This window comes from Mandrillus leucophaeus, unplaced genomic scaffold (genome assembly GCF_000951045.1).
Source record: "Mandrillus leucophaeus isolate KB7577 unplaced genomic scaffold, Mleu.le_1.0 Scaffold902, whole genome shotgun sequence".
Taxonomy (NCBI): domain Eukaryota; kingdom Metazoa; phylum Chordata; class Mammalia; order Primates; family Cercopithecidae; genus Mandrillus; species Mandrillus leucophaeus.
Genome location: NW_012109831.1, coordinates 503,122 through 516,058, shown reverse-complemented (window position 1 = coordinate 516,058; position 12,937 = coordinate 503,122). Strand labels below are relative to the sequence as shown.

The following is a 12,937-nucleotide window of genomic DNA, read 5'->3' as shown; positions in this document are numbered from 1 at the left end:
TTCACCGTGTTAGCCAGGATGGTTTTGATCTCCTGACCTTGTGATCCGCCTGCCTCGGCCTCCCAAAGTTCTGGGATTACAGGCATGAGCCACCGTGCCCAGCCACCCAGCTAATTTTTTTGTATTTTAGTAGAGACAGGGTTTCACCGTGTTGCCCAGGCTGGTCTCAAACTCCTGAGCTCAGGCAATCCGCCCGCCTCAGCCTCCCAAAGTGCTAGGATTAGAGGCGTGAGCCACCGCGCCCAGTCAATATTTTTAAATAAATAAATCAGTCTTTCAAAATTTATTCTTTTCAAAAAATAAATCAGTCTTTTTGAAAGTCCGATAAAGTCTTTCAAAAAGTTGTAGGGTATCGATTCCCATACCCTACAACTAACATTGAGCTCTCCTTAATTGTTAAAGCAGAATTCAGCATTTGGTTCTGCAGTCTTTTCTCATGCAACTTCATATACATGAGGACTGAATCAAGAAACTGGAAGTTCTTTCTTTTTCCCAGTCTAATACCAAGTTTGTGCCCCTATGCCAGCCCTATTTCCTAGGAAAGTCCCACTACCTCTTTGCCACCATGAAGTTACTTTTCCTATTCACTTTGATGGGTGGCTGTGAGGGCAAAATGAGAAGACTGCTGTGAATAACACACATTTCAACTTGAGAGAGCCCAGTGAGTGCTCATGTAAAAGGTGGCTGTTTTCTACCAGAGGCACAGAGCAGAGTGGGTTCAAAGTGCAGGTTCTGGGTTTAAATATTAGCCACATCACTTACCATCTGAGGGACCTAAAGCAAGTAAGAATCTTAACTTCTGTGTACCTCAGTTTCCCCAAATGTAAAAGAGGAGCAATAATTACTTCATAAGGCTGTTGACAGAACAAAAAGAGATAACATATACATAGCACCTCAAAAAATGCCTAGTCTGTATAAACATGCCATAAATATTAGCAATATTATGGTCCTTATTACAGAGAGTAGACGCTGAGTCTCATCATATCTACTTCCAGCAGGCACTCAGGACTGCTTGTCACGGCTCCAGATCCTACCTGGCAGGAGGGAAGCGACTGACATCCCCTCTGGCAAAAGTGAAGCATCGAAGGTTCGGACTGCAGGCCCAGGAGGCAGGGGATGGGGCTGCAGATTGGCCACCCTCAGACTGCAGTTCCCAGTGGGAGATGGCTTCATTCACAAAGTCCTTGGCGCTCAGCTGCTCCAGCTTAGCACTTACATGATCCCAGGCAGCAAAGTTATTGACCAGTGCACCATACTTCTGCTCTGAGAGGAGACTGACACGGATTGATGGCCAAAGATCTCCAAACTGCACACTGTAAGTCATGTCAAAATACTGCAAAGCCAGTCGAACGGCAGGGAATTTGGGCTCTGTGGCAGCCTAAAAGAGAGAGGACAGGCTTATTGGTTTTCCCAGTCTTGCCTCTACCCCCTACTACCTGACGCCACCTCAGAGTCTAGGGGCAACTTGGATCCAGTTAGTGCCCACTCCTGCTTTTGCATCCTGCCTTCCTGCCAGAGAAGTGTGAGAGGGAACAGTAGCAGAGGGTGGGCCTTCCCATTCCAGGGTTGTCCAATAAAGATGTAACTCTCATGGTACTGTGCGGGGGTCATCAAGGAGGGGGACCTTGGAGTAAGAGGAACTTAGAAGAATGGGAGCTCAGGAGAGGACTCTTGAGGAAAGCCTGCAGAAGATTAGGAGAAACTATGGAGGCTCTGGGAAGCTTTGAACTTAAAAGCAAAAGGCCCTTTTCTTCTGAACAGTCCTATTAGAAAGCACTTTCATGTCTTCTAGCTTATGTGAGCACTACAACTGATAGCTCAGTAAGATACAAAAAAAAATTAATAACGTTTCAATGTGATGAAGAGATGTGGGTAACTTACCTAGCGTCATGCAGTGACCAGCACCATAATGCTTAGAATTAGAGGGTTGAGGGTCATGTTGGGAGAGTTCCCAGACCCCAGAAAGGTAGGATAAGGAGGGCACACAGAATCCTGAGGTGTGAACCAAAACAGGGACTTGTAGGATGACTGCTATGGGGGTAACAGGGGACAAGAGGACAAGAGCAAGGAGGCAGAGTAAAAGAGAAATGAAGACTTCAGATGAGGAGTCCACAAGTTGGTCCTAGTTGCTGCAGCTGGGATGCTTGTTATAGCTGGCAATCTTGTTACTATCTATGCCTTGCTCTGGCCTAGATTTTTGGTCTGGTCAGAACTTTTGCTCTGGCCTTCATTTCTTGTTATGGTGAGGACTCTCACTCTGACTGTGACTTTTGCCCCTGCTGGGACTCTTGCTCTGGCCTTGACCTTTGCCATGTTGGGGACTCTTGCTCCGGTTCCAACTTTTGCCATCATAGACTCTTGCTCTTGCCCTGACCTCTGCTAATTTGAGGACTCTCACCCTGGCGCTCATTTATGCTAAGCTGGGGACTCTCACTCTGGCCGTGACTTGTGTTTTGTTGAGGACTACTGCTCCGGCCCCAGCTTCTGCTAGGATAGGGACTCCTTTTCTGGCTTGGACTTCTGCTCAAATGATGGCTCTTGCTCCGGCTCTGACTTCTGTCATCACGAGGACTCGCTTTGGCTCCGGCTCTGGCTTTGGTGGGAACTCCTGCTCTCACTGTCACTACTCTGGCATTCCCTAATAATAGTCGAACTACAGCTGGGATTGGTGTTACAGCTGGAATCCTTGGATGAAGGCAAAGGGCAGCTGTAGGGAATCTGCAGGGGCTCTTTGCAAGGGCCTTGAGAGGCCACAGGGTAGATATGGAGGCCACAGGGGACAGTATCAGGGTAGGCCCGGACTCGGGGGACAATGGGTAAACTTCGAGGATCAAAGGGTGTTCTCAAAGGGATAAAAGAATAGATGTGGGTAGAACAAGGAGGCATCACAGGCTGACGACGAGGTTGGGGTGGGCCCCTAGGAGTGCTATAGGTGTCACACCGAGGCACAATGGGAGGGGGGCCTTTCGAATGATTGAGGGAGCCAGACAGTGGGCAGGGATGGGGGGTGGAGGGAACCACAGAGTATATACTGGTATTGCAGGGGGGCCCTATGGAGGGCCCATGGGGGCTGCTCTGAGCATAACTATTGGGCGAGACAGGATCACAAGGAAGGCAGAGGGGAAGAGAAGTGGGGATAACCGTTTTGAGGGTTCTACGGACCACAGTCGGTAAGGCAGTCCCTGGGGGAAGTTCTTTGGGGCTGGAATTTGAAGGAGTTGTGATGTATGGCTCCATACAAGAAGGACCAGAGAGGCAGGAGGGAGGTGGGGGAGAGGTGCGGGCCTTGGTGGGCTTGGGCTGGCTAGAAGGGGTGTGCTGGGGAGTATTGACTAGGGAGAGACATTTGTGGGGAGTATGTGACTGTCTTAACTCTGGGGACTTAGGGGACTCCGGTTGGGGGGAAACTGGGGTGGGAAGAGGGGGTTCATTATAGCTTCTGCGGGGAAGTGACTGGGGTGGAGATATAAACTGGTTGCCCAGGGGTGAAGGGAAGGAAAGGACAGAATGAGGACCATGGGGACGAGATGGTTCCTGGGAACAAGGGGGACCATTTGTGGTGCCCGGAGTTAGGATGAGGTAAGAGTTCCCACTTGGCTCCCAGGAGAGAAGGGACTCAAAGCAAGCCTTCCTGGGAGCCTGGGACTGGGGTGACCAAGGAGAATCAGTACTCCTGGGGTGCAGGCGGATGGCATAGCAAGGACTCCCAGGGGTAGGCATGTAGGCCTCTGAAGAAAGATGGGAGTAATGATAAGAGCCGTCCTGAGGTGACCTGGGAAAACCAGGCCTACCTGCCTGAGAAGAGAGTGGGGAGCCACAACAATTTTTCTCAAGGGGCAGGTCAAGCTGTGGTTTGGGTTCACAAGAGTCTAGAGGCCTAAGGCTGCCACGGTAAAAGCTGCCAGTAGGTGGGGAAGATGCTGGGGAGAGAAGGGGGTCATTATAACTTCTCCCTGAGGACCAGTGAGAGGGCAGAGAGATCATCAGCCCAGTTTCCAAAACTCTGTGAGAAGGGGTTGAGGAGTCCATAGGACTAGTTTCCACTGGCCGGCGAGCAAGAGGAGGTGAAATCGTGAGGCAAGTTCCCGGGGTCCTATGTGTAGGAGGTGAAATCATGGGTCCAGTTTCCAAGGGTACATGAGTGAGCTGAGGGGAGGTCACTGGGCTCGTTCCCGGGGACTGATGAGCAAGGGGAAAGGAGGTTGCCGGGCTGGTTCCAAAAGCTGAAGGGCATCTGCTGGAGTAACAGAGATTAGTGCGCTGGTCAAAGTACGCGCCTTGAAGACAGGCACGCCGCATTCTCGAGGGACTCATCCAGCTGCAGTAAGGGGTCCGCTGACAGAGAGGGGATGACCCCGGAATGCTGAACTGCTCAAAATAAGGGCTGGAGAGTGGGGAACCCGAGTGGCAGGGCTCGCGGCAGTAGGTCCTTTCCGGGAGTGGGGAAGAGGACTCAAAAGAACATCTCCCTGACTGCAAGGAAGGTTGTGCGGGTGGAAGAGATGGTGGAGGCCGCGAGGGCATCGGCTGGGGTGGGTAGGGGGGCGTGCCAGTCATAGAAGAAATTCCAGGGCTTCCAGGGAGGCAAGAAAAAGGGTCTCTGGAGAAGCAGGGAGATTCCAGAGGATGAGAGGATTCGTTGCACCTTTTGCCAGGGTTTGGGCCGGCAGTACGGGCAGGGTCGTCGCTGTAACCTTTCCCGGTCGCCAGAGGCAGTTCGAGGTTGAGGAAGGGGCTGAATCCTTTCCTGCAAGGCGGCGGAGACCCAGGAGTGCAGGGAAGGTCGCTATGGTATTTTCCGAGGGGTGAGGGCGAACGGGCTGGAAAATCAATGAGGAAAGGAGGAGAAGTCATGTGGGGGAAGAATGGGCAAGGGAAAAGGGGAGGGGAGGGAGGGAAGTAAAAGGGGTAGTGGGGGACAGAAAGGTATGTGGACACAGCTGAGGCACAAGAGACCGTGACATCACTAAAAGAATGAAGGCGAAGGTGATGACGCAACTTAGAGGGGCGGAGTCAGGAGACTGCAGACGTAACAAGTGGAAGAAACAAACGCTCGGGACAGAAAGAGTGAGGATAGAGGCGGTGACGGAACAGACGTGAGAGGGAGGTGCCTCCGGATGCTTAGATAAGTACTTGGGAAAGACGCGTAGGCGTTCTAGAGGGCCGGGAGATGGAAGGACTGGAGAACTTTCCACCCTCACTTTTCCCTCCTGCGCCCCCAGCCGGACCTTACCCATTTTTTCTTATGTCGATGTCTCCGCGGGACCGTCGCGAAGTCCACACGCTTCAGCAGCTCCCGGACACCCCTCAGTGTCAGCGCAGCCATGTCGGCGTGCGCCACTGGGTAATTCCGACCGGAACCGCAGCGGGAGACTCGCGTGTTCCGGGGAGGTGGTGAGCGCCACCCGGCGGGACACTAGCGAAAAAACGGGAAGGAAATACTTCCGACGTTCTCCCAGGACTCCGCGCGCCTCTAGAGACTCCGCCCCGCCAGGGATCCCCTGAAGGCTGCTGGAAAAAGAGCAACCTGGCACCCGGAATGATGACTCTTCCTGGATGCTTGGAGCAGTGCGAGGGACTCCAAAGAAGCCCCTAGCCCACTTAGAGGATCAGGGAGGATTAGGAGCTGGTGGTTGAGTACCGAAAGAGTTAGCTAGGCGAAAAGGGAAGGGAAGGGCCTCCTAGACCGAAATTGCATGGAGGAAGATCCTTAGGTAGAGGAAAATGAGACCAGACTTGTAGGCAGAAGATTTGCAGTGAAACGAATGAAGCTTAAGTTTCAGGACCTATCATTTGCACGCTCCCTTTCAAGGAACTATACCTAATTTGTATTATTATTATTTTTTTCTTGAGACGGAGTCTCCCTCTGTCGCCCAGGCTGGAGTGCAGTGGCACGATCACAGCTCTCTGCAACCCTTGCCTCCTCGGTTCAAGCGATTCTCCTGCTTCAGCCTCCCAAGGAGCTGGGATTACAGGTGTGCACCACCACACCCGCTAATTTTTGTATTTTTAGTAGAGACGGAGTTTCACCATGTTGGCCAGGCTGGTGCCGAACTCCTGTCCTCAAGTGATCCACCTGCCTTGGCCTCCCAAAGTGCTGGGATTACAGGCGTAAGCTACAGTGCCCGGCCAAGTTTTGTATTTTTTTTTATTTTAACTATGCCTTCTCAAATTCTGGAAGCGTTAGGCCCCACAACATTTGACATCACTGAATCCAGTGGAGAGGAGGGACATGATCAGAAACTGTGTTTTTAAATGATCATTCAACAGCCAATTATCAGGGTGGGTAGGAGTGAGAGAGGCAGATCAAAAGGCAGGGAGATTGGCTGGGATTACAGACATTGTTACCAGAGAGAGGGTTCTTGGATCTCTCACAAGAAAGAATTCAGGGCGAGTACGCAATGCAAAGTGAGAGCAAGTTTATTAAAGTAAAAGAATGAAAGAATGGATGTTCCATAGATAGAGCAGCCCCAAAGGGCTGCTGGTTGCCCCATTTTTATGGTTATTTCTTGATGGTACCCTAAACAAGGGGTTATTCACACCTCCTCTTTTTAAGAGGAAGTCTCGCTTTGATGCCTAGGCTGGAGTGCAGTGGCTTGATGTGATCTCGGCTCACTGCAAGCTCCGCCTCCCCGGTTCACGCCATTCTCCTACCTTAGCCTCCCAGTAGCTGGGACTACAGGCGCCCGCCACCTCGCCCAGCTAATTTTTTGTATTTTTGGTAGAGACAGGGTTTCACCCTGTTAGCCAGGAGGGTCTCGATCTCCTGACCTCGTGATCTACCCGCCTGGGCCTCACCAAAGTGCTGGGATTACAGGTGTGAGCCACCATGCCTGACTGCCTCCTTTTTTTAGACCACATAGGGTAACTTCCTAACCTTGCCATATAAACTGTCGTGGCGCTGGTGGGAGTGCAGCCATGAGGATGACCAGAGGTTACTCTCGTAGCCATTTTGGTTTTGGTGGGTTTTGGCGGACTCTTACTGCAACCGGTTGTATCAGCAAGGTCTTTATGAGCTGTATTTTGTGCTGACCTGTCTCAAACTGTGGCTTAGAATGTCTTAACCATCTGGGAGTGCAGCCCAATGGGTTTCAGCTAAGGGAAGAGACCACCCCTCATATCATCTTATGCCCAATTTCTGCCTCCAAAGAAAGAAGTAAAAACTAAAAGGCAGAAATGAAAGCCACAGGCAGACAGCCGGGCACCGCACCCTGGGCCTGGTAGTTAGAGATCTAACCCTGACCTAATCGGTTATGTTATCTATAGATTATAGTCATTGTATAGAAATGCACTATGAAAATCCCTATCTTGTTTTGTTCCAATCTAATTACCGGTGCATGCAGCACCCAGTCAAGTACTCCCTGCTTGCTCCATCAATCACAACACTCTCACATGCACCCCCTTAGAGTTGTGAGCCCTTAAAAGGGAGAGGAATTGCTCACTCGGGGGGCTCGGCTCTTGAGAGTGAAGTCTTGCCGATGCCCCTGGCCAAATAAACCCCTTCCTTCTTTAACTCGGTGTCTGAGGAGTTTTGTCTGCGGCTCGTCCTGCTACATTTCTGTGTTCCCTAACCGGGGGGCGAGGTGAATGGTGGATGGTCGAGGCAGCTCCTTAGGCAGCTTAAGCCTGCCCTGTGGATCATCCCTGCCGGGGACTCGGACCAGCCCAAGTGACGCGGATCCTGAAAGCGCTGCTGGGTAGGCATTTGCCCCGGTGGGACGCCTCACCAGAGCAGTGTGTGGCAGGCCCCCGTGGAGGATCAACGCAGTGGCTGAACACTGGGAATGAACGAGCACTTGGAGTCTGGACATCTAAAACTTGGTAAGACTAGTCTTTGAAACTTGCCCACTCCATTTGAGTGGAAGCGTGGCCTGATCCCCCATGGTGTGCCTTTATCGGCACTTTGGTTTTGGTTTGGGTTTTGATTTGGTTTGAATTGCTTGACAGGACCGGTCTTGGGAACTTGCCCACTCCATTTGAGTGGAAGCGTGGCCTGATCACCCACGGCGTGCCTTTATCTTTGGTTTTGACTTGGTTTGAATTGCTTGACAGGATTGGTCTTGGGAACTTGCCTACTCCATTTGAGTGGAAGCGTGGCCTGATCACCCACAGTGTGCCTGTACCGGCACTTTGGTTTTTGTTTTTGACTTGACTTGGATTGCTTGGTACTTTGGTTTTGACCTGGCTTGGATTTCTGGATACTCTGATTTTGGTTTTGATCTTGGTTTGGTGTAAACTACAAAAGTGTGTGTGTGTGCCCTTTTTACCTGTTCTTCGTTTTGTGGTGTGCATGTGGTGTAAGCATGGTGTTTTGTCTAGAGGAAACATGGGTGAGGCACAAAGTAAGCCCATCCCACTAGGAACTATGTTGAAAATTTTCAAAAAAAGGATTTAAGGGAGACTATGGAGTACTATGACACCAGGAAAACTTAAAACTTTGTGTAAGATAGACTGGCCAGCATTAGAGGTAGCTTGGCCATTAGAAGGAAGCCTGGGCAGGTCCCTTGTTTCAAAGGTGTAGCACAAGGTAACATGTAAGCCAGGGAACCCAGACCAGTTCCTGTATATAGACACTTGGTTACAGTTGGTTTTGGACCCCCGCTCCCAACACACAGTAGTTGAGAGAACAGCAGCATAAGCAGCTGGCAGAGGCAAGGAAAGACCAGCAGAGAGAGAGAAAGGAAAGAGACAGAAAGGAAAAGAGGCAAAGAGAGAGAGAGGAAGAGACGGAGAGGAAGAGACAAAGAGGGAGTCAAGGAGAGAGAGAGAGAGAAAGACAGAGGCAGAGAGAGAGAGGAAAAGACAGAGGCAAAAAGAAAGTCAAAGAGAGAGAGACAAAGTCAAAGAGAGAAAGAGAGTATATAAGTAGTTTAAAAAAAAAAAGTGTACCCTATTCCTTTAAAAGCCATCATACCAATTCTAATTTGGACAAAACAAGGTCTTATTAATAGCAAAGGATAATTAAAATCCCAAACTTACAAGGTTTTCAACAAAAGTAAAGTTTGCTAAAAGTTAACAGTGTAACATGTATTATAGTAACTTCTATTCTTATGGCCTTAGACAGTCTAGTCCACAAACATAAAAAAAGGTTTGCTTTGGAAAAGAATGGTTATCATCTTCGGGAAAAAAGGGGGGAGAAGGGGGGGTGGAATTTATACAAAAAGAGTGTTATATGGTAAATTCTTGCCCTGAAATAAATTAACTGGTTGTTTAAAGAAAGAAGTGTTTGTAATAAGTCAGAAAGTTAAGGTATGTGGAAAAATTGCCTGTAAAAGTTGTGACAGAAAAAAAAAGGTTATAAAAAAAGTGTTAAAAAATGAATTTATACAAAAAAATGTATAATTTAAAAGTAACTAGGCCTCCTGAATGTAAAACTATTGGAAAAAAAAAAAAACAGTTTATGTGCAAGGTGTATAAGAAAAGCAAAATATATCTGTGGTAAAAGGATTGTAAGGAGGCATAAGAATGTACATTTTTACCTACATTAAAAAGTTTTTAAAAATTATTGTTTTGAAGGTTTAAGCAAGTTTTAAAACATTAATTGTAAAGAACATTCTGTGTGTAAACATATTAGCTAAAGTTAAAGAAGTATCATCCAGTTTTTCTGTGAACTGGACATTAAAGTAAAAGCATAACAAGTTTTTCTTAAAGCACCAACCTGCTCTTTAGCAAAAATTATGAAAGGTTAAAAAGAGTCTATGAAATCTTACCTTATGGTCAAACATTAAAAATTAAATAAATATGTCTACAAGGTTTTATTAAAATTAGGTTTAACATTAATAACACTCTAATATAAAGATAACATTTAGCTTATCTGGTATAAAAATCATACGAGAAGCATTGTTAAATGTAAAATGGTATTTGGCTTTCTTTGGTTTAAAAACCAATAAAAAATAGGAGCTAAAGGAAATTTATCAGTAAAAAGGCACTAAGGACTATAAAGTCCACTGCCAAGGTCCCCACATTTAAAACAAAAGGTCAGTTTCTTAAAAATTATATACTTGGTTTATCTTCCACTTTCTCAAAAAAAAAAAAAAAACTAAAAGTCTTTTAGCACACGTGCCACCCCTAGAATTTCCAGTAAACCAGCACCAGCCTGAAGATCATGTTCTCATCGAAAGGTGGAAAGAAGAAAAACTCGAGCCAGCCTGAAAACGACCCTACCTTGTGCTGCTAACCACCAAAACTGCTGTTTGTACAGCAAAAAAGGATGGACTCATCACACCTGAGTCAAGAAAGCGCCACCCCCTCCAGAGTCGTGGGCCGTAGTCCCAGGGTAAAACCCTACCAAACTAAAGCTAAGAAAAATTTAACTCTTTTCATCTATTCTATTACTCTTTCTTCTTTCCTCATTCTATTGCTGACCATCTAGTTATTAATATAACCAAGTCAATTTTGCCTCAAACTATTGCATTTAATGCTTGCCTTGTTATACCCTGTGAGGACTTGCCAAGTCAAAGACAGCTTTCTACTTCAGAAAAGTACCTCTGTCCCTCCTGACTCTCCTCAGACTAGACATTAGTAAACTAGGACCATTTAATCCAGGGACATCTTGATAAAGACCCCAGTGCTAACCAGGAGTCTTGCCCCCTGATGTAGAGCTTTCATGCCATAGTTGGTCCCACATTCTGTGGACCACTAAAGGGCAAGGATGGACTGCCCCAACCAGTTTTTGTAATTTTCCTAAAACCATACATTCATTTTACTAGAGGATCATAGAAGTTAAAGACCTAAAACAAACTTTAGCAATTAAGACAGGATACCAAGATGGAAATGCCTGGATAAATTGGATCAAATATTCCATCTGCACGTTAAACAAAAGCAATTGTTATGCTTGTGCACATGGCAGGCCAGAGGTCCAGATTGTCCCCCTTCCACTAAGGTGGTCCTGCAGTTGACCAGGCGTAGGCTGCATGGTAGCTCTTTTCCAGGATTCTACAGCCTGGAGTAATAAGTCATGCCAAACTCTCTCTCTGCTATATCCCTAAGTCCAGCACCCTGCGGTTCAGCCCCCGAGGGCCATCCAGCTTCCATCTCCCAACACTAAGTTCACTTCATGTCTGTCACAGCAGGGAGGAAACTTAACATTCCTTACGAATTTTCAAGAGCTTATCAATCAGTCAGCCCTTGTTCATCCCTGAGCAATGCGTGGTGGTATTGTGGTGGACCTTTACTGGACACTCTGCTGAATAACTGGAGTGGCACTTGTACTTAAGCCCAATTGGCTATCCCTTTCACCCTGGCATTTCATCAACCAGAAGGAAAAAAAATAAGACATCATAAAGCGAGAGAAGCCCCTTATGGGTCTTTCGACTCTCATGTCTATTTAGATGCAATTGGAGTCCCACGAGGAATACTAGATCAATTTAAAGCTTGAAATCAAATAGCTGCAGGATTTGAGTCAATATTTCAGTAGATGACAGTTAATAAAAATGTAGATTAGATAAACTACATCTGTTACAACCAACAGCAACGAGCTTTTCATGAGTTAAAAAGAAAAACTCATGTCGGACCCAGCCCTGAGGCTACCTGACCTGACAAAACTCTTTACACTGCACGTGTCAGAAAAAGAAAAAATGGCAATTGGAGTTTTAACCCAGACTGTGGGGCCCTGGCCAAGGCCAGTGGCCTAGCTCTCAAAACAACGAGACAAGGTTTCCAAAGGCTGGCCCCTAGGTCTAACGGCCCTAGCAGCAAAGGCCCTGTTAGCACAAGAAGCAGATAAACTAACCCTTAGGCAAAACCTGAATATAAAGGCCCCGCGTGCTGTGGTAACTTTAATAAATACCAAAGGATATCATTGGTTAACAAATGCTAGATTAACCAAGTACCAAAGCTTGCTATGTGAAAATCCCCACATAACCATAGAAGTTTGCAGCACCCTAAACCCCACCACCTTGCTCCCAGTATCAGAGAGCCCAGTTGAACATAACTGTGTAGAGGTATTGGACTCAGTTTATTCTAGCAGGCCCAACCTCCGAGACCATCCTTAAACATCAGTAGACTGTAAGCCGTACGTGGACGGGAGCAGCTTCGCCAACCCCTGCAAAGTGACTCTGAAGAAGACGACAAGCCCTTCTCCTGTGACACCCGCAAGCTGACTGGTCCACGCACAGCTGAAGCATGAGGAAACTCATTGCAGGACTCATTTTCCTTAAAATTTGGACTTGTACAGTAAGGACTTCAACTGACCTTCCTCAGACTGAGGACTGTTCCCAGTGTATACATCAAGTCACTGAGGTAGGACAAAAGGTTGCTACGGTCCTATTATTTTATGGTTATTATAAGTGTACTGGAACTCTAAAAAGAACTTGTTTGTATAATGTTATTCTATATGAGGTATGTAGCCCAGGAAATGACCAACCTGATGTGTATTATGACCCATCTGAGCCTCCCATGACCACAGTTTTTAAATTAAGATTAAGGACTGAGGACTGGTGGGGGCTCATAAACGATACGAGTAAAGTGTTAGCCAAAACAGAAGAAAAAGGGGTGCCCAAACAAGTCACCTTAAAATTTGATGCCTGTACTGTCATTATTAATAATAAGTTAGGAATAAGGTGTGATTATCTTAATTAGAAAAGAAGCTATATGGCAGAAAATAAGTACATTTGTCATAAATTAGGAGTGTGTGGAAATAAATGTAAATACTGGTCTTGTGTCATTTAGGCCACCTGGATTAAAAAAAAGCAAAAAAAAAAGGATCCAGTCCACCTTCAGAAAGGAACAAATGGCCCTTCCTGTACTAAGGGACAATGTAACCCTTAGAGCTAGTAATAACCAATCCCCTTGATCCTCACTGGAAAAAAGAGGAGTGTGTGACCTTAGGAATCGATGGGGCCGGACTGGATCCTGGAGTAAGTATCTTGGTTCGAAGAGAAGTTTACAAACGCTCTCCTGAGCCAGTGTTTCAAACTTTCTATGATGAACTAAATGT

The 12,937-nt window shown here is 47.1% G+C and overlaps 1 protein-coding gene across 3 annotated transcripts in view; it reads right to left on the bottom strand.

Annotated features, from left to right (window-relative positions):
* NSUN4 (NOP2/Sun domain family, member 4) overlaps nt 1-5,788 on the bottom strand; it is a 23,392-nt gene extending 17,604 nt beyond the window's left edge. Inside the window, exons 1-3 of one of the 3 annotated variants that reach the window (XM_011969767.1) lie at nt 5,234-5,352; nt 4,646-4,820; nt 1,035-1,378 (exon numbers count right to left, since the gene is read on the bottom strand). In XM_011969767.1, the coding sequence (XP_011825157.1) occupies nt 1,035-1,324 (290 nt within the window). In that variant the 5' untranslated portion in view covers nt 1,325-1,378; nt 4,646-4,820; nt 5,234-5,352. Of the gene's footprint in view, nt 1-1,034; nt 1,379-4,277; nt 4,964-5,233 lie in introns of those variants that run through there. The other 2 variants (XM_011969766.1, XM_011969768.1) reach the window with 2 other exon arrangements.
* Between the last annotated feature and the right edge of the window lie 7,149 nt (nt 5,789-12,937).